The 21,259-nt window shown below is 40.5% G+C and overlaps 1 protein-coding gene across 1 annotated transcript; it reads left to right on the top strand.

The window, feature by feature from the left end:
* Nucleotides 1-7,792: 7,792 nt before the first annotated feature.
* On the top strand, nt 7,793-13,473 carry trappc1 (trafficking protein particle complex subunit 1). Its single transcript, XM_060936866.1, has 5 exons — nt 7,793-7,896; nt 12,361-12,459; nt 12,548-12,618; nt 12,692-12,830; nt 12,961-13,473. The coding sequence occupies exons 2-5, from the start codon at nt 12,361-12,363 to the stop codon at nt 13,087-13,089; spliced, it is 438 nt and encodes a 145-aa protein (XP_060792849.1). The 5' UTR covers nt 7,793-7,896; the 3' UTR covers nt 13,090-13,473.
* Nucleotides 13,474-21,259: the final 7,786 nt, after the last annotated feature.

Raw genomic sequence — 21,259 nt, 5'->3', positions numbered from 1 at the left:
ATAGGGCCCTACAGTAGACTTCATCATAATTTTTATTTAGCATGAATCTACTGATATAAATGTTATCCATCAGCTTACAGCAGTCACAGAGCAAAAGCTTTGCAACCAAGAATATCTCCTTTCTTAGGCAAGTTACTGGTCCTAAGAATGTTGTTCATTTACACTGCAACAGATTAGTTCAATCAGAAAGAGCATAACTTATAAAGTGTAACCTCCATCAGACCTGCTCCTTTTGGCCTGCCATCAGTATCTCTCTCTCCTCTCTGAAAACATTTAAACTCTGATAATCCAAAACTCCAAGCACGAGTAATAAATCATGAATTGTACAGGCAACATATTCTCATCAGAACGGCCTTTCACAGAGCTGTTGGCACAGAATAGTTTTTGTATATCCAGCTAATAATCAAGAAAATTAAGGATTGGCGGCTTCAAAAGAGACATTACTTGTGAGCATAACTGTTACCACACAAGACTTGTTTATGTTAAAACCTTCTCTCGTTATCAAGCAAGATAACTTTTCTTTAACAGTAGGCTAATAAACAATCGCAAATGAGAGTTGATTCTCCTCACCGGAAGCCCAAGGTAGTGGGAGTGGGGGGGACTGTATTACCTCGAATTTTGGAAAGGACTAATGCAATTAATAAAGTCAGAAGAGAAACATGCAAAAGATAAAGGTATGCAGTTATGTCCTCTCTTTATGAATATAATAGTATGCATGTAATGAAATAGGCTAGTTAGAATAACACATATTTGATAGCCTCAGTTGCTATGTTGCTTGCTATGCTATTATACACAGGTGACAATATTCTGATTTCTGTCCAACTAACTTATATAACATCAGATATAATTTCACACACTTTCATCATGATAATGTGCAGCAAAAAGATTACAATCTAATTAGCAAATTATTGAATATTATTTTCATTGAGGTGACATCTTAAAGGTATGTATATTATACAGTGGTGCTTGAAATTTTGTGAACCCTTTAAAATTTTCTATATTTCTGCATAAATATGACCTAAAACATCAACAGATTTTCACACAAGTCCTAAAAGTAGATAAAGAGAACCCAGTTAAACAAATGAGACAAAAATATTATACTTGGTCATTTATTTATTGAGGAAAATGATCCAATATTACAGACCTGTGAGTGGCAAAAGTATGTGAACCTCTAGGATTAGCAGTTAATTTGAAGGTGAAGTTAGAGTCAGGTGTTTTCAATCAATGGGATGACAATCAGGTGTGAGTGAGCACCCTGTTTTATTTAAAGAACAGGGATCTATCAAAGTCTGATCTTCACAACACATGTTCGTGGAAGTGTATCATGGCACAAACAAAGGAGATTTCTGAGGACCTCAGAAAAAGCGTTGTTGATGCTCATCAGGCTGGAAAAGGTTACAAAACCATCTTTAAAGAGTTTGGACTCCACCAATCCACAGTCAGACAGACTGTGTACAAATGGAGGAAATTCAAGACCATTGTGACTCTCCCCAGGAGTGGTCGATCAACAAAGATCACTCCAAGAGCAAGGCGTGTAATAGTCGGAGAGGTCGCAAAGGACCCCAGGGTAACTTCTAAGCAACTGAAGGCCTCTCTCACATTGGCTAATGTTAATGTTCATGAGTCCACCATCAGAACACTGAACAACAATGGTGTGCATGGCAGGGTTGCAAAGAGAAAGCCACTGCTCTCCAAAAAGAACATTGCTGCTCATCTACAGTTTGTTAAAGATCACGTGGACAAGGCAGAAGGCTGTTGGAAAAATGTTTTGTGGATAGATGAGACCAAAATAGAACTTTTTGGTTTAAATGAGAAGTGTTATGTTTGGAGAAAGGAAAACACTGCATTCCAGCATAAGAACCTTATCCCATCTGTGAAACATGGTGGTGGTAGTATCATGGTTTGGGCCTGTTTTGCTGCATCTGGGCCAGGATGGCTTGCCATCATTGATGGAACAATGAATTCTGAATTACACCAGCAAATTCAAAAGGAAAATGTCAGAACATCTGTCCATGAACTGAATCTCAAGAGAAGGTGGGCCATGCAGCAAGGCAACGACCCTTAGCACACAAGTCGTTCTACCAAAGAATGGTTAAAGAAGAATAAAGTTAATGTTTTGGAATGGCCAAATCAAAGTCCTGACCTTAATCCAATCTAAATGTTGTGGAAGGACCTGAAGCGAGCAGTTCATGTGAGGAAACCCACCAACATCCCAGAGTTGAAGCGGTTCTGTATGGAGGAATAGGCTAAAATTCCTCCAAGCTGGTGTGCAGGACTGATCAACAGTTACCGGAAACGTTTAGTTGCAGTTATTGCTGCACAAGGGGGTCACACCAGATACTGAAAGCAAAGGTTCACATACTTTTGCCACTCACAGATATGTAATATTGGATCATTTTCCTCAATAAATAAATTACCCAGTATAATATTTTTCCCTCATTTGTTTAACTGGGTTCTCTTTATCTACTTTGAGGACTTGTGTGAAAATCTGATGATGTTTTAGCTCATATTTATGCAGAAATACAGAAAATTCTAAAGGGGTTTACAAACTTTCAACCACCACTGTACACAGAGAGAGAGAGAGAGAGAGAGAGAGAGAGAGATAGGATGTTGAGGATATTGGTGGCGCGAAGATATGAAGTTTATTTTCACGTGGTGAATGTATATTTCAGGAGTGAGCAAAGTGAAAGAGTGAAATATTTTCAATATGAGAAGATAAACTTCATATGTTCGCGCCACCGTGTAATGTTCTATTTATTATATAGACACATCCACACAAAAAATTATGCAAGTTAATCAAAAGAATGTTTGGAAATTATTATACATACAGAACACTTTTATCGAGGGAATAAAAACATTTATTTTTTTCACGGTGCGGTTTCCATCAAATCCTGTGCTCTGATTGGCTGGCAAGTGGGTCTGTATCCTACGGTACAGACCCCAGTCGACTCGCTCATTCACAACAACAAACATAGTAACATTTTTTGTCAACATTTATCTTTTTTTTAAATAAAATTTATTTATAAGATTATCAAAAATCTTATAAATTTTTGCCAGCATTTCTCAGGAGAATAGCATTAATTTTACAGCATGGATAGCGATAACAACAGTGTTCACAGCGAAAGCGAGTTTTACTCCCCTGAGGAAAAAGAAATAAAACATTTCAGGAGAAAGCTAAAAACCTCTAACTTGCTAACGCCGAACAAAAACATGGCTGAATCCTGAGTGACTCAATTTTGTATAAATAGGGGACTACACAGGCGGCAAAATGTAGTTTCTTTTTTCCTGCCATGGAAGTGCACTTGTATACCGAGGAGGAAGCCATTTGCATTACAGCCGTGAATGAGGATTCAAAATGGCGGCTTGGCTCGGCTCGGTTTTCCCTTTTGGGCTCTCTCGTTTTCTGTTAGAATTTGGTAAAGAAAAAAATTAATATATTATTTACCAGCTTAAGGTTGGTCCGTATATGGTGAAATACCGTGAACTCGGTCAGTACTTTCAAGACCTTGGTCACGGTATTTCACCATACGGACCTCCCAGCTGGTAAATAACATATATGTATTCTATTCCCTTCTAGTGGGTTTCATTTATTTGGTTTGATAGCATGCAATATTCTTATCATATCGCTTATCCTACGTGTATTACGTAGTGGATATGATATAATAGTAGATTTCTGCTGCACATGCGCAGAAGCATTTTTTTTGTTCGCTGGTGCCGCCTGCAGTAAACTGTCGCAGTGAATTGAAAATGCCATAAGATACATATTACACGTAAAACTTCCACATTAGTGAACGACTGTGATCATTTGTAAACAAACATAACCACCAGGTTTGTTCCATCGAATGTGTATGTATAATAATAATAATAATAATAAATATTGACTGGCTTTTTTTCGTGATATAGCAGATATATTCCATTCAGCTAGCATGATATTGAACTCGTTTTCAATATACCACTCAACGCCAGCCAATATTATTTAAATATGTGACTCAAATCCATGATGTATTTCGTATGAAAAATGAGAGTTTTTCAAAATGAGAAGATAAACTTTTTTTTAATTATTATTATTTTAATTATTTATTTATTTCGAACATTTTGAACATGTATAAAAATGTATGTAACTATTTGTACATACAAAAGAAAGAAAACGAGAAAGTGACAAAAAAAGAATAAATAAAATAACAAAGAGCTAAGACATTACAATACACTGCACAATGTTCGAAAAAGGAGTGGGAAGAAGTACAATACTTAGTATCTTCAAGCCAACGTGTGATTTTCTTTTTATTATATCGACACATTCACAAACAAAAAGTACCCAAATGCATCAAAACAATTCAATGATTTAGGGTTAGATCCTGGAAAATGTGTTACTCAATGTCCTGGATATTGTTCATATATAATCTCTAAATTTCAGAATAAAAATGACAGCTAATGCAGAATGGTGATTTATTTATTTGTTTGTTTGTTTGTTTGTTTGTTTATGGGGGGGGGCATTGCAGGGATCATCCAGGGCACCATACAAGCTAAAACCGTCACTGCCACAAATCAATCTATTAGGCAGGCTTTTTAACTTAAGTACTTACTGTTGCAGCTTATCCATATCCCACATGAACTGTGATAAAAGCTAAGCATCCCTACTTTATAGATTGTATGGCACAGAAATTAAAAATGTAGGCTTCCAGTTCACTGAGTGCACTGAATGCCAAGTCTCTGCATTAACACTTCCAGTTACAACAGATGCTCCATTGTGAAGGTGTATCTGTTGTAATTCTATGTTGTTTGTGGTGATTGTTCAATTTGTTTAACAGTAAAAACAATCAACATTAAGACAGAATATAATCTTTTTCAGGTTCACTGGAACAATTGTGTTTCAATTTTTGAATAACAAATTATACAAAATATTTGAAAGATTACATTAGTGAGGCACATTTGTTTGGGGGAGGGGGCTTTACAGTTAATCCCCACAACATGCCCATACTGACTGGTAAAGTCTCTTAACATCAGTTCTGTATTCTGTATATGACACCTTACCAAGTCCAGCAAACCTCCATGTCTGGGGCAAGAGCGAAACACCTACCTGCCCTCAATGCTGTGAAAGAGGTTCCTTGGAACATCTCCTCAGCAGTTGTCCAAAAGCCCTGGGAGATGGTCGCTACCGTTGACGCCATGACCAGGTCCTTAAGGCAATTGCAGACAGTGTAACAACAAGGGCCACAACAACAAGGGCCACCACCAGTCCAAGAGGATTGTCTTTGTGAGAGCCGGTGAGAAGCCGCACCCACATTCAGGACCAAAGGTTGGCCTCCTCACCACTGCCAGCGACTTGCATTTGGAAGTGTACCTTGACAAGCAGCTTAAGTTCCCAGCCCAGATAGTACCATCGTGTCTGTGGCCAGACATAATCATTGTCTCAAGATCCACCAAGCAACTGGTCATGCTGGAATTAACTGTACCCTGGGAAGAGTGTGTGGACAAGGCCAACGAGAGAAAGCGCACCAGGTACCAGGAGCTTGTGGACATATGCCAGAGGCAAGGCTGGCGGGTCCAATGTAAGCCAGTGGAAGTGGGTTGCCGAGGCTTTGCAGGGCGGTCCCTCTGCAGGGGATTTACAATGCTGGGTATCACAGGGCAGGCAAAGAAAAAAGCCACGAAGAATGCAGCAGAAGCCGCAGAAAAAGCCACAAAGTGGCTTTGGATTAAGAGGGCGGATCCGTGGACGAATGCTGCTGGTACGCAAGCTGGGGTTTGATCAACCCTGGCTGGGTTGCCTGGGAGAGGGTGTATGATGTTGAAAGACCTGAAACACCCGATGACTCCAGGTTACATCACTGATGATGCGTCCCAGTGCATCCATGCGATGTATCTTTCATCTGTGAGGCACATGGGGGAGGGGGCTTTACAGTTAATCCCCCCAACATGCCTATACTGACTGGTAAAGTCTCTTAACATCAGTTCTGTATTCACACACCCATGACATCTCTAATTAATCTTTTAATTTTCAAAAGTCTAATTTAAAAAGAACATGATAGAATTGATGTTAAAAAATAAGTTTAAAAATGGAAATAAGAGGAGACTAGCAATTAAATAGAGTTGAGGTCATACCATATTGGACCATAACTACATACATTCTCCAGCCACTTTAATAGGAACATGCTGTACATGCTGAGAGGCTTTTTTGCTCACCCTGGTTGTAAAGAGTGATTATGAGATAACAACTTACCATATGCTGCTTCTGAATGCTGCTACACATTATTATTTAACACATTATTCTACATAATGCTGCTACTGTGATAACCTCAACTGGACTGCCCTGGACTGTGCTGTACTGTATACTAGTCTTGTTCTAATCTTCCTGTCTTTAGCCTAGGTTATTTTTCTAAATGTTAAATGTTTCAATATATCTCATCTCATCTCATCTCATCTCATTATCTCTAGCCGCTTTATCCTTCTACAGGGTCGCAGGCAAGCTGGAGCCTATCCCAGCTGACTACGGGCGAAAGGCGGGGTACACCCTGGACAAGTCGCCAGGTCATCACAGGGCTGACACATAGACACAGACAACCATTCACACTCACACCTACGGTCAATTTAGAGTCACCAGCTAACCTAACCTGCATGTCTTTGGACTGTGGGGGAAACCCGGAGCACCCGGAGGAAACCCACGCGGACACGGGGAGAACATGCAAACTCCGCACAGAAAGGCCCTCGCCGGCCACGGGGCTCGAACCCGGATCTTCTTGCTGTGAGGCGACAGCGCTAACCACTACACCACCGTGCCGCCCATGTTTCAATATATTTTTTTAATCATTACTTTATTATTACTTATTGCTTGTTACACTGTTATTGGTCCTGTCTTGCGCTTTAATGTTTGTCTTGTTAATGTCAGTTCTATGTTTGTCTATGTCTTTACATGGGATAGAGAGAAACGTAATTTCAATTTCCTTGTATGACCTGTGCATATGAAGAAACTGACATTAAAGCTGACTTGAACTTGACTTGAACTTGAACTTCTGTCAGCTCAGACCAGTCTGGTCACTCTCCTCAAAATTCTCTTATGAATAAGGTGTTTCAACCTGCAGAACTGCCACACACAGGATGGTGTTGTTGTTGTTGTTTTTTTTTTTTTGTACCAGTCTGTGTAAAGTCTGTTCTCAACTAGTTTTGCTGGCACCAACAACCATACCATGCTCAAAGTCACAAAGATCACACTTTTTCCTCATTCTGATGTTTGATGTGAACATTAACTGCAGCTCTTGACCTGTATCTGCATGATTTTGTGTATTATTCTGCTTCCACATGACTGGCTGATTGGATAACTGCAGCAGGTGTCCCTATTAAAGTGGACTGTGAGCGTATATCAAAGTTTGCTTTTTATTCTTCTTTCTTTCAGAAAATTCAATTTAAATAAAGGAAAAGGAAATAAAAAAACAAAATTGTTTTGGTTTTCTGACATTTTGTGAATATTTTGAGAGCTTTAGTGGCTCTTGTTTAAGCTTAACTCTTGCTCCTCTGTAGGAACCATTCTGAGAAAACACCAAAACAATTTTCGAACACTCATACATTAGAACTGAACTAAGAGTAGCGCATGCGCTTTAACGATAGTGACTTGTTAGGGTCCTCAACAAGGGAAGAGGTGTCTAGTTCTATGCCTGTTACAAAAATCTGAGGGATTAAATATGTTTTGGACAAGATAATACTAATAATAATAATAAGTAACTGTTGAAACGGTTCGAATATTGTAGTTAATTTTCTGGTTTTACTTTTTATATCGGAGGTTTCATATATTACGGTACAATATGGTGTTTCTACAGGCGGTGGTGAATGTTAGACATTAATGAAGGACCCTGATGCAGGAGGACGGAAGTGTTCAGTAAACTGCTAAAAGCTAAATCCAAGGTAAATATGTGTTTTGTTGCTTTAATGCACGCAAGCCCTGAAATAAGCAGCCATATAAATTAGTTTTATCGCTGTTATGTAAGCTCATGACGTTTCACTCAGCGGTTATTTATTTTATTTGTTTCTTCTTCTTTTTTTAAATAAATGGCTTTAATTAGATATGTGCCACAAAATGTGCCTATCAAATGGTACCCCTGAAAAGGACTTGAAGTAAACTTTAGAGTTCTGTTTAAATTTTCTTTCTGTGACAAATAGGAACAAATTTGTGCTGCTTTCAATGTTGAAGAATCCAGTTAATTTTGGTCAATTGTTCTACATAAAAGGAAAATGATCAGAGAAGGTGTGACCACTTTCCTAGAAAGATGCCTTTAAATATCACTAATATTTTGACAGCTCAATAAAATAAAAAGGAGGTATCCGGTAATCTAAAGTCCATGGAAATAATGCCAACTACAGTGGTGCTTGAAAGTTTGTGAGCCCTTTAGAATTTTCTATATTTCTGCATAAATATGACCTAAAACATCATCAGATTTTCACACAAGTCCTAAAAGTAGATAAAGAGAGCCCAGTTAAACAAATGAGACAAAAATATTATACTTGATTATTTATTTATTTATTGAGGAAAATGATCCAATATTACATATCTGTGAGTGGCAAAAGTATGTGAACCTTTGCTTTCAGTATCTGGTGTGACCCCCTTGTGCAGCAATAACTGCAACTAAACGTTTCCGGTAACTGTTGATCAGTCCTGCACACCGGCTTGGAGGAATTTTAACCCATTCCTCCGTACAGAACAGCTTCAACTCTGGGATGTTGGTGGGTTTCCTCACATGAACTGCTCGCTTCAGGTCCTTCCACAACATTGCGATTGGATTGAAGTCAGGACTTTGACTTGGCCATTCCAAAACATTAACTTTATTCTTCTTTAACCATTCTTTGGTAGAACGACTTGTGTGCTTAGGGTCGTTGTCTTGCTGCATGGCCCACCTTCTCTTGAGATTCAGTTCATGGACAGATATCCTGACATTTTCCTTTAGAATTTGGTGGTATAATTCAGAATTCATTGTTCCATCAATGATGGCAAGCCGTCCTGGCCCAGATGCAGCAAAACAGGCCCAAACCATGATACTACCACCACCATGTTTCACAGATGGGATAAGGTTCTTATGCTGGAATGCAGTATTTTCCTTTCTCCAAACATAATGCTTCTCATTTAAGCCAAAAAGTTTTATTTTGGGGGTGGCACGGTGGTGTAGTTGTTAGCGCTGTCACCTTACAGCAAGAAGGTCCGGGTTCGAGCCCCGTGGCCAGCGAGGGCCTTTCTGTGTGGAGTTTGCATGTGATGGAATTTAGCATTTTTGCTAATTCCGGTGTATTTATACTGCATATCTCATGTATGCAGTGTTCATTTAATACGCATTGTCCCGTCTAAATACAACCCCGATTCCAAAAAAGTTGGGACAAAGTACAAATTGTAAATAAAAACGGAATGCAATAATTTACAAATCTCAAAAACTGATATTGTATTCACAGTAGAACATAGACAACATATCACATGTCGAAAGTGAGACATTTTGAAATGTCATGCCAAATATTGGCTCATTTGAAATTTCATGATAGCAACACATCTCAAAAAAGTTGGGACAGGGGCAATAAGAGGCTGGAAAAGTTAAAGGTACAAAAAAGGAACAGCTGGAGGACCAAATTGCAACTCATTAGGTCAATTGGCAATAGGTCATTAACATGACTGGGTATAAAAAGAGCATCTTGGAGTGGCAGCGGCTCTCAGAAGTAAAGATGGGAAGAGGATCACCAATCCCCCTAATTCTGCCCCGACAAATAGTGGAGCAATATCAGAAAGGAGTTTGACAGTGTAAAATTGCAAAGAGTTTGAACATATCATCATCTACAGTGCATAATATCATCAAAAGATTCAGAGAATCTGGATGAATCTCTGTGCGTAAGGGTCAAGGCCGGAAAACCATACTGGGTGCCCGTGATCTTCGGGCTCTTAGACGGCACTGCATCACATACAGGCATGCTTCTGTATTGGAAATCACAAAATGGGCTCAGGAATATTTCCAGAGAACATTATCTGTGAACACAATTCACCGTGCCATCCGCCGTTGCCAGCTAAAACTCTATAGTTCAAAGAAGAAGCCGTATCTAAACACGATCCAGAAGCGCAGACGTCTTCTCTGGGCCAAGGCTCATTTAAAATGGACTGTGGCAAAGTGGAAAACTGTTCTGTGGTCAGACGAATCAAAATTTGAAGTTCTTTATGGAAATCAGGGACGCCGTGTCATTCGGACTAAAGAGGAGAAGGACGACCCAAGTTGTTATCAGCGCTCAGTTCAGAAGCCTGCATCTCTGATGGTATGGGGTTGCATTAGTGCGTGTGGCATGGGCAGCTTGCACATTTGGAAAGACACCATCAATACTGAAAGGTATATCCAGGTTCTAGAGCAACATATGCTCCCATCCAGACGACGTCTCTTTCAGGGAAGACCTTGCGTTTTCCAACATGACAATGCCAAACCACATACTGCATCAATTACAGCATCATGGCTGCGTAGAAGAAGGGTCCGGGTACTGAACTGGCCAGCCTGCAGTCCAGATCTTTCACCCATAGAAAACATTTGGCACATCTTAAAACGGAAGATACGACAAAAAAGACCTAAAACAGTTGAGCAACTAGAATCCTACATTAGACAAGAATGGGTTAACATTCCTATCCCTAAACTTGAGCAACTTGTCTCCTCAGTCCCCAGACGTTTATGCCGCTTTTCCACTACAAACGCGGCTGAGTCGGGCTGAGCCATGCCATGCTGAGTCGAGCTGAGCGGGGCTGTTGGAGTTGCATTTCGACTACAACCGCGCTGAACCGTGCTGGCTGGAAGTGGGTGGACACATTGGGTGGAGTTAGCGAAAGTGGGTGGACGTCAGGTGATGTCGTTAAGCAGCGCAAACAGTGACATCAGTGATCTTTTAAGCGGTAGTCTCACGACCCGAATAGTAAACAATAAACATGGAGGACATGGAGTCGTTAGTGTTGCTGGTCTTGGTGCTGTGGCTTGTTGTCACCGACAATGCGGACAGATACTGGCAAGAGCGTATAGATGAGGCGAGGCGCATAAGGCTTCAGAAATTCTCGTAATTCGTAATTCTCCTTCTTCCGGGTTTACGGTGTTTACAGATCCCAGCGCGCTCGCGGGGCGTGTGTGGGCATGTGAGGACACTCCTCCTCACCAATCAGTGCACAGGGGAGTGTCTGCTCACGCCCCCAGCCTCACTCGGCTCGGTTTGGCTCGCTTCAGCCCCACTCCAAAACGGTGCGAGTTTTAGGGGCTAAGCAGGGCTGAAGCGAGCTGAGTCATGCTGGTTTTTGGTAGTCGAAACGCGAGCCGTGTCGGGCTGAAGCGAGCTGAAGTGAGCTGAAAAAGGGTAGTGGAAAAGGGCCAATACAGACTGTTGTAAAGAGAAAAGGGGATGTCTCACAGTGGGAAACATGGCCTTGTCCCAAATTTTTTGAGATGTGTTGTTGTCATGAAATTTGAAATCACCTAATTTTTCTCTTTAAATGATACATTTTCTCAATTTAAACATTTGATATGTCATCTCTGTTCTATTCTGAATAAAATATGGAATTTTGAAACTTCCACATCATTGCATGCCGTTTTTATTTACAATTTGTACTTTGTCCCAACTTTTTTGGAATCGGGGTTGTAGCTAAATCCTGAGCCAGTACAATGATGTATAACTCCAAATTTAAAACGAGACTCAGTTTGCTATTCATGACACTAAACTGCCTTATTTTTTTTAAACAGTATTTGAGTAAGGCTACCATCACCTAGTGCGAGCTTGATGGGTAAAATAATACTGCAGTAAATCGATAAGTATAATATATGTTCTACATTTACTTTTAGGTCTACTTTCATTATGTAATGAGAAAGTAGTTATAATGAGTTACTCTGAAAGTTTCACCATTAACTTGGAAGGATATTAGTGTTCGACAGCTAATGTTACTAGCGTAATGTTAACTTACTCTGTGACTGGTTACAGCCATGGCCGAGTTACAATTGCACTCAAAATAACATTGTAATTATTAAAGACCAAAAAACAATGATTCTGTTTTACGTGTAAAAGATTATTTCAGTACAACGTGTTTCTACCGTCGATGGTTTTTACAACCCCATGCAGCACAAGAGTCTGGCATTTTTGATCATTTTCTGTCCAGGGTTTTAGCGACCATTGACTTTTATTCATTCACACCAAAAACATTCCTGGAACAATATGGTGGCGTCACTGATGTACAAACCAGAGGCCAACACGGCATCTCTGTCTATGTAAGGATCAACATTGACCGGAGGTTTAGTCAAAGCCAGTTAAACTTTGATTTTTGTATCAAGAAAAATAATGGTTTGGGTGTCATTGTTCATAATAACATTGTGTGTGTGTTTGCAGATGACTGTGTATAATCTGTACATATTTGACCGTAATGGAACCTGCCTACACTACAGTGAGTGGAACCGCAAAAAACAAGCAGGGATCTCTAAAGAGGAGGTCAGCGCGTGTGCACACACACACTGGCACACATACACACACTCAGACATTCAGAGTAACATCTATTAGTATGTGTGTGTGTTTTTAGGAGTTTAAGCTGATGTATGGAATGCTGTTCTCCATCCGTTCCTTCGTCAGTAAGATGTCTCCACTCGACATGTATCCTTTAACATCGTGTGTGTGTGTGTGTGTGTGTGTGTGTGTATTTCCTTAACCTTGATGTGTGCATCAGGAAGGATGGGTTTGTGTCATTTCAGACAAGTCGTTATAAACTTCATTACTATGAAACTCCAACAGGAATTAAAGTGGTGATGAACACAGACCTGGGTGTTTCTAACTGCAGAGATGTCCTGCATCAAATCTATAGCACGGTGAGTGTGTGTGAGTGGTAACGTGAGCTGGAAAAAAAACAGAATGATGCAAATAATAACAAGGAGTCTGGCCAGTGCAGAAACGAATCCTATACAACTCATAATACTCTGTGTGTGCGCGCACGTGCAGGTCTATGTGGAGTGTATAGTGAAGAACCCACTGTGTGAGCTGGGAGGAACTCTACAGAGTGAACTGTTCTCCAACAGACTCGACTCATTCGTCAGAGCACTGCCTTTCTTCGGTGTCCGTGCTGCATAAACACTGTGTGTGTGTGTGTGTGTGTGTGAGAGAGAGAGAGAGAGAGAGAGAAATATACTGTTGTGTATAAGATAAATATATTGGTTGTAAATATAATAACTGTTGTGTTATTCTTTCACCAGTTTTCACTGGACGTTGATGACTGATCAGATGATAAAGTAATGATATTGAGAGTTTAGGCGCGTGTGTGTCTGTCAGTGGGAGAAGCTACACACACGCCAGTGATGGCTTGTAGTTATTAAAATAGGGGAAGCATAATTTTCTCTTGTATGTAACATAAGCAGTAGGTTTGTTATCTGTGTGCTTGTTGTAAACAATGTCGCTCATTCACAGGGGTTTGGAGTTTAAAACTAATAATAAACACAGCCAATCAATCTTACTGTACCCAGATGGCTCAAAGGAAGTTTATTTTAAAATGTGCTTTTTGAATTGGGCATGGGTCTGCCATCTTATTTATTTTTCTCCTCATAAGTATGAGCATCAAAAGACTTTTTTACAATCGGGTCAATATTAACCGTATCTACCATTTCAATGCAAAAAGCAGCTGAGCTGCTCACTGAAGATTGTAAGGAAGCTTGCTAGATTTATCAACAACGCATTTCAGAAATGAAAGTAAATACTCAGATTTATACTTAGGTTTTTTTTTTTAACAATATTTACAAATTACACCATTACTGCAGGCTCCAAATGATTCTGACTGGTGCTGATACTATCGGTTAACGTTTGAGATGTCAGTCCTGACTTACTGATGGGCAGTTGGTGCAGAGGTTCCACCTCTCTACGGATAAGCACCAGTCGTCATAAGGAGAAGCCGTGTATCAAGGCAGGACAAACGAAGAGCACACTGTCCAATATACGTCAAGATGTTGGTTTTATTTTGTTTTTCTGTGCAGAACGCCCCCACCCACTCTCCATTCACTCCCAGTAAAGCTGTGCTGCTGGGCGTAGCTCAATAATGCATTAAAAGCCTGCTGTCCAGTGAGCATCAATCTTTCGTCCCATTAAAACAGGATATGAGCACCTAATAGACACTACTTGACACACGGACTTGTGTGTTAGCTGTCAAAGGGGATTTTCACACAAGCTGTGCTATTCATTGGAAAGAATTTGAGTTTAAAGGGGACATGTTATGAGAAACTCACTTGTTCAGTGCTTGTGTTCATATATTTGGGCATCTGGAGTGCCTCCCAACCCACAAACTTTGAAATAAGACAGTCGAGTCGGGTTTTTCGGGCTGCTTATTTCAGAAAACATGAGCTTCAACAAGCTGTTCAAATTTGGTTCCCCTTCTTACATAAAGAGAGGACCTCATTAAAAATATACCACCCCCTATCTGAATATCTCCACCCATGGCTTGGGAGAACCACCTTTGTGAAGGTGCACCATTTTTTTTCTCACAAGTGCAGGACCTGCGAGCATTATGTCAGACCGTGCTAAGCATGGGAACTGCTCTGTTGTCTGCTGTACCTCTTCATGTGTGGTAACCACTTTGTGTCTGACTACTATTCCAACTTGGACCAGTAGAGTGCGGGACTGGTGATGAAATTGTTCCCAAAAGAGGGATTATTACCAACTGTTCATGGCAAAACTGCAGATGAGGGAAATGTATTTTTAAAATAATCATTCTGTGTGATTCTTTCACCATTAATACTAGCTAATGCTAACAGCTGAGGTAATAGACGTATGCTAATTTTCTAGAAAGTTACTTGCTGCAGGATTCACAATACCGTTAACATTTACTTTGTTAGGTCTCATTCTCATCTCATTATCTCTAGCCGCTTTATCCTGTTCTACAGGATCAGAGGCAAGCTGGAGCCTATCCCAGCTGACTACAGGCGAAAGGCGGGGTACACCCTGAACAAGTCGCCAGGTCATCACAGGGCTGACACATAGACACAGACAACCATTCATACTCACATTCACACCTACGGTCAATTTAGAGTCACCAGTTAACCTAACCTGCATGTCTTTGGACTGTGGGGGAAACTGGAGCACCCGGAGGAAACCCACGCGGACACGGGGAGAACATGCAAACTCCGCACAGAAAGGCCTTCGTCGGCCACGGGGCTCGAACCCGGACCTTCTTGCTGTGAGGTGACAGCGCTAACCACTACACCACCGTGCCGCCCTACTTTGTTAGGTGAATGTCTGTAATATGAACTTCATCACCACTCTTAAATAACATGAGATACTTTTGTAATTTTTTTTTCTTGAAAAAAATGTCTTGGTTCTTTTTTTTGATAAGACAGGCTGCTTTTGAAGAAGAAAGAAAAAGCCTTTATTTGTCACATGTACACTTAATCACAGCCAGGGGCGCAGATAGGATTTTTGAACTGGGGGGGACTGAGCTGTCAGCAAATGATTCCATTTTGTGTATATATGTATATATAATATACACTACCGTTCAAAAGTTTGGGGTCACTTTGAAATGTCCTTATTTTTGAAAGAAAAGCACTGTTCTTTTCAATGATCACTTTAAACTAATCAGAAATCCACTCTATACATTGCTAATGTGGTAAATGACTATTCTAGCTGCAAATGTCTGGTTTTTGGTGCAATATCTCCATAGGTGTATAGAGGCCCATTTCCAGCAACTATCACTCCAGTGTTCTAATGGTACAATGTGTTTGCTCATTGCCTCAGAAGGCTAATGGATGATTAGAAAACCCTTGTACAATCATGTTAGCACAGCTGAAAACAGTTTAGCTCTTTAGAGAAGCTATAAAACTGACCTTCCTTTGAGCAGATTGAGTTTCTGGAGCATCACATGTGTGGGGTTGATTAAATGCTCAAAATGGCCAGAAAAATGTCTTGACTATATTTTCTATTCATTTTACAACTTATGGTGGTAAATAAAAGTGTGACTTTTCATGGAAAACACAAAATTGTCTGGGTGACCCCAAACTTTTGAACAGTAGTGTGTATACATGTTATTTCACCTCCCTCACTGCCATCACCAGGAACTACCTGCAGGCCAGGACAATGATAACATTTTAACATAGCCTATGGAAATCCAAAGTTTATACATTATCATCACGCACAGAAATTGCAAAACTGCAAAACTAGTTTTAAAACCGCTAAGTTCCAACTGTTAAACATAGCAAGAGGCTGGGCTACGTGTGTGTGTGTAAAGTGTAAACCAGTGCATCCTGACTTTCTAACTATGCCTGTGTGTTGCGTGAGCGGCAGTCAGTCAACAACTCTTCGCAAAGTTTCCTTATGAAACAATATGCTCGCTGAAATGATGGCAGGGAACGCCAGATTAAACATTAAAACTGCCTTCTGAGCACTGTATCTACAGGCTGCCACCGAAAGAAGGAGGCTACCAGAAAGGCTTCTCTACTCCGTACGATTTTACTTTCACTACGACATTACTTTGAACAGACTATCAAAAAATTGCAAGGTGATATGATAAAGTAAGGCACAGTTTACTTAGTCGTTTTTTTTTTTGTTGAAAAAACGATGCAATCGTTTTCTGCCTTTTGGCACCCTTCATCATGCTGTGTTGGGGTCCTGAACTAGGAGGAGCTGTCCCCGATATGCCTGTCAAACTTGTTGTGGGTAACCATAGCAACCAAGCTCGAGCTCGCAACCTGTGCAGTCTGCGCAGTTGCAACTATGTATGTACTGCTGTGCACCTCAATAAACCGAATGGTAATTAGTCTTTTGATTTTTCCGTGAGGTTTGCCTTATGCAAAGAAAGACAGCATAGATGTTTTTTCCTCCCTATAAGTGGGGGGGACCGAACGAGGTGAATTTAAATCTGGGTGGGACGAATCCCCCCCGTCCCCCCCTCTATCTGCGCCCATGATCACAGCGAAATTCCTCCTCTGCATTTAACCCATCTGAAGCAGTGAACACACACACACATGCATGCACAAGTGAGCAATAAGCACACACACCTGCCCAGAGCAGTGGGCAGCTATGTTTCAGCACCTAAGGAGCAGTTGGGGGTTAGGTGCCTTGCTCAAGGGTACTTCAGCCATGATACAGAAGGAGGAGAAGGTGCTGCTCATTTATTCAAACCCCCCCTCCTTTTTTTTTTTCCTGCCAGTCCTGGGAATCAAACCGGTGACAGTTTAGGTCCAAGGCTGCTTCTCTGATCTTCAGGCTATGGCTGTGCCAATTTGTGGCTGTGCCTTTAAATTTAAATACGAAGCGTGATCAAAAAGTTCTGGGACTGTTCCTGTTGCAGTCCAACAAAATGCAGCAAGGTCATGCACATGCAGTAGGAGCGAGCAGTAACTCTTGTGAGTCAGTATGTCACATGATGTCACCCTGTCAACATCTGGACCTGTGTTACACATGTGTTTTGTGACAACATGCACATTCACATTTGCAATTTTATTATGGACCAGAAAGTAAACATCAAATTCTGTGTCAAACTTGGGGAATCAGCAACAGAGATCATGGAAATACTTAAGCAAGCCTACAGCAATGAAGCATTGAGCCAGGTAAGGTGTTCTGAGTGGCATTCGTGCATGAAGAGGGGATGAAAGCTAGTCCATATGATCCAATCCCACAGAAGAGCTACTGCAGCACAAACTGCTGAAAAAGTTAATGCTGGCTAAAACAGAAAGGTGTCAGCATTAACTTTTTCAGTAGTTTGTGCTATAATAGCTCTTCTGTAGGATTGGACCATATGGGCTAACCTTTGCGCCCCATGCGAATCAATAAGTCTTCAATACCCGTGACCCTGTCACTGGTTCAGTGGTTCTGAACTATAGCTGCTTTTTATGATGTGGTAGGGTTACACCATCATCTTTATTTCCTATATGTCTACTTAGTTTTCAGATTGCTTCCTGGTACTAATTGTCTCTCCTCTTCCACCTGACCAAGTCTTCATTTATTCAGTATGAGGACCAGCTACCGGTAACTCATCTCTATGATAGAAAGGTGTCAGAACAGAGTGCATCATGGCTTGCTGTGTATGGGGCTGCGTAGCCACAGACCAGTCGGAGTGACCATACTGACCCCTGTCTGCTGCCAAAAGTGCCTACAATGTGCACATGAGCATCAGAACTGTACCAGGGAACAGTGCAAGAAAGTTGTGTGGTCTGATGAATCATGTTTTCTTTTACATCATGTGGAAGGTTGGGTGTGTGTCACTTACCTGGGGAAGAGATGGCACCAGGATGCACTGCAGGAAGAAGGCAAGCTGGCAGAGGCAGTGTGATGCTCTGGACAATGTTCTGTTGGGAAAACTTGGGTCCCAGCATTCATGTGGATGTTACTTTGACATGTACCACCTACTTAAACGTCGTTGCAGACCAAGTACACCCCTTCCTGGCAACAATGTTCCTAATGGCGGTGGCCTTTTTCAGCAGGATAATGTCAAGTCAGGTCAGTTTATTTGTATAGTACTTTTAACAACAGACATTGTCTCAAAGCAGCTTTACAGAGAAATAGACTTTTAAACATATGAACTAATGTTATCCCTAATAAATTTATTAATCTATCCCTAATGACCAAGCCTGAGCTAACAGTGGCAAAGAAAAACTCCCTCAGACGATATGAGGAAGAAACCTTGAGAAGAACCAGACCCAAAAGGGAACCCATCCTCATCTGGGTGATAACAGATAGCGTGATTATAAATAACTCGCTTCTATAACTGTGTCCTATATAGTCTCAAAATACAATTGTACAGCCAGGAAATTCATTGTAGTTTTAACATGAAGTCTATTTTGTTAAAGTAATCAATTGTTCACTGATGGAGACTTGAGTGCAAAACTATTCATGACCACTGCTGTCCTAAAGTTATCGTGCCAATTGTAGTCTTAAACCATCGTAGCAAAACTGTAAGTGTCCAGAGCCATCTTCTAAATCTATCTTTTGACTGTCTATATGGGGCCATCCTCCAAAGGATTGATGTGATGAGACTCTAGCCAAAAGTAGGGCATCAGGATGGATCAGACAGGTCCGAAGAGTAGGAGAGGCCAGAATCACTGTTGTCTCAGGATCGACATGTAACTCAACAGAGAGAGATGGAGAGAAAACACAGGTTGTTAGGTATGTCTAGTGTCACCTAATGGTTAAGAACAGTATACACTGTGCACTGAGTGCAAGCGAGGATTCCGGCAAGACTAACTATGACAGAATAACTAAAAGGGAGAGCCAGAAGGTAACACAGACATGACGGAGCCCTGGAACATAGAGCAGCCAGCCATTCCACCGTTAATGCACCTTCCACACTGCAAAAAATATTCAGGACTAATTTGAGGAACATAAACAGTTCAACATGTTGACGTGGCCACCAAATTGCCCAGATTGCAATCCGATCTAGCATCTGTGGGATGTGCCGGACAAACAAGTCAGATCCATAGAGGCCCCACCTCACAACTTACAGGACTTAAAGGATCTGCTGCTACACTGCAAAAAAAAAAAAAAATCTTACCAAGTGAAAATATCTTGAAAATAGTTGAAACGATCTAGCATTTCCTATTAGAAGAATAGAAGACACCAATTCTGAGATTATTAAATCTAGTTCTAGATTGCAACCAACTTATTCTAAGATGTCTTATCAAATAAAAAAATCTGTCCATGCAGCAAGATAATTTCACTAGTATTAAGTAATTTTCTCCTCAATGACACCCAAATTTATTTTGCTCTATCACCTAATGATTATGCCCCCCTTGAATGTCTCTACCAGTGTATCGACCAAATCAACAACTGGATGTCACAAAATTTTCTTCAGTTGAACACAGATAAAACAGAAGTAATTCTATTTGGGAAAAAAGATGAAAGACTCAGGATTATCACTATTCTTGACACAAAGGGGATTAAAACAAAAGATATGGTTAAAAATCTTGGTGTTTCCATTGACAGAGAGCTAAACTTTGACAGTCACATGAAAGCAATCACTAAATCGGCATTTTATCACCTAAAAAACATTTCCAAACTAAGAGGACTTGCGTCAAAAAATGATCTGGAAAAACTTATACATGCCTTCATCTCTAGTAGGGTTGACTACTGCAATGGCCTTTTCACAGGCCTGCCAAAAAAGACCATCAAACGACTTCAGCTGGTTCAAAATGCAGCGGCTAGAGTTCTCACACAAACAAAAAGAAGAGAGCACATTACTCCAATTCTAAGGTCCCTTCACTGGCTTCCAGTAAGCTACAGAATTGACTTTAAAGCATTGCTGCTGGTGTACAAATCTCTAAATGGTACAGGGCCCAATTACCTCTCTGATATGTTGCAGCGGCCTAACCCAATCACATCTACCAGATCGCAGCAGCAAAATTTACTGTTAAAACCTGTTGTTAAAACAAAGTGTGGTGAAGCAGCTTTTAGCTACTATGCAGTACAGCTATGGAATCAACTCCCAGAGGACATCAAAAATGCTCCTGCTGTTGGCAGCTTTAAATCTAGACTAAAGACCAAGCTGTTCTCAGATGCTTTCTGCTAACTGATTAATATTGTTATCTTTACATGTTTTAAACTTTACTTAACTTTTACAGTCTCTGCATGTTTTAAACTTTACTTAACTTTTATTCTATTTTATTCTGCTGTTTTTTTACTGAACTTTTACTTCATTTTATTATTTTATTTCTACTATTGTTTAATTCTTATTATTTTTTCTCTCTTCTTCCCCCTTTATTTTATGTAATTTTATTTTCTATTGTTTACTGTTTTGCTTTTACCTCTGTAAAGCACATTGAACTGCCACTGTGTATAAAATGCGCTATATAAATCAACTTGCCTTGCCTTGCTTCAAATTCAGTTTTAAATTTTTTCCAGTGTAATGTCTTGGTGCCAGATACCACAACCCTTCAGAGGTCTTGTGAAGCCCATGCCTCAGTGAGTCAGAGCTGTTTTGGCAGCAAAGAGGGACCTATACAATATTAGGCAGGTGATTTAATTGTTATAGCTGGTTGGTATACACTCACTGGCCACTTTAATAGGAGCTTGTTCTTGATTCTAAGATTCCTGTTTTGGGCTGGCAGGAGTGGAACTCAATGTGGTCTTCTGTTGTTGAATGCTGAGATGCTTTTCTGCTCACCGCAGTTGTAAAGAGTGGCTATGAGTTGCTATGTCTTTCTTGGCAGCTCAAACCAAGCTGGCCATTTTCCTCTGACCTCTCTTATCACCAAGGCGTTTCCACCCACAGAACTGTTGCTCACTCAACGTTCTTTGTTTTTTGCACCATTCTGTGTAAACTTGATGGACT

The sequence above is a fragment of the Neoarius graeffei genome, chromosome 13 (genome assembly GCF_027579695.1).
Source record: "Neoarius graeffei isolate fNeoGra1 chromosome 13, fNeoGra1.pri, whole genome shotgun sequence".
In the NCBI taxonomy this organism is placed as follows: Eukaryota; Metazoa; Chordata; class Actinopteri; order Siluriformes; family Ariidae; genus Neoarius; species Neoarius graeffei.
The sequence above is the reverse complement of the archived record's forward strand: the minus strand, read 5'-3'. Positions and strand labels throughout refer to the sequence as shown.

What these genes read in the sequence shown, in the direction of transcription:
- trappc1 (XM_060936866.1), top strand. Translation starts at nt 12,361, where the DNA reads ATGACTGTGTATAATCTGTACATATTTGACCGTAATGGAACCTGCCTA. An exon ending in CAGGGATCTCTAAAGAGGAG is followed by an intron (nt 12,460 to 12,547) that starts GTCAGCGCGTGT and finishes GTGTGTTTTTAG; the next exon opens with GAGTTTAAGCTGATGTATGG. An exon ending in TGCATCAAATCTATAGCACG is followed by an intron (nt 12,831 to 12,960) that starts GTGAGTGTGTGT and finishes GCGCACGTGCAG; the next exon opens with GTCTATGTGGAGTGTATAGT.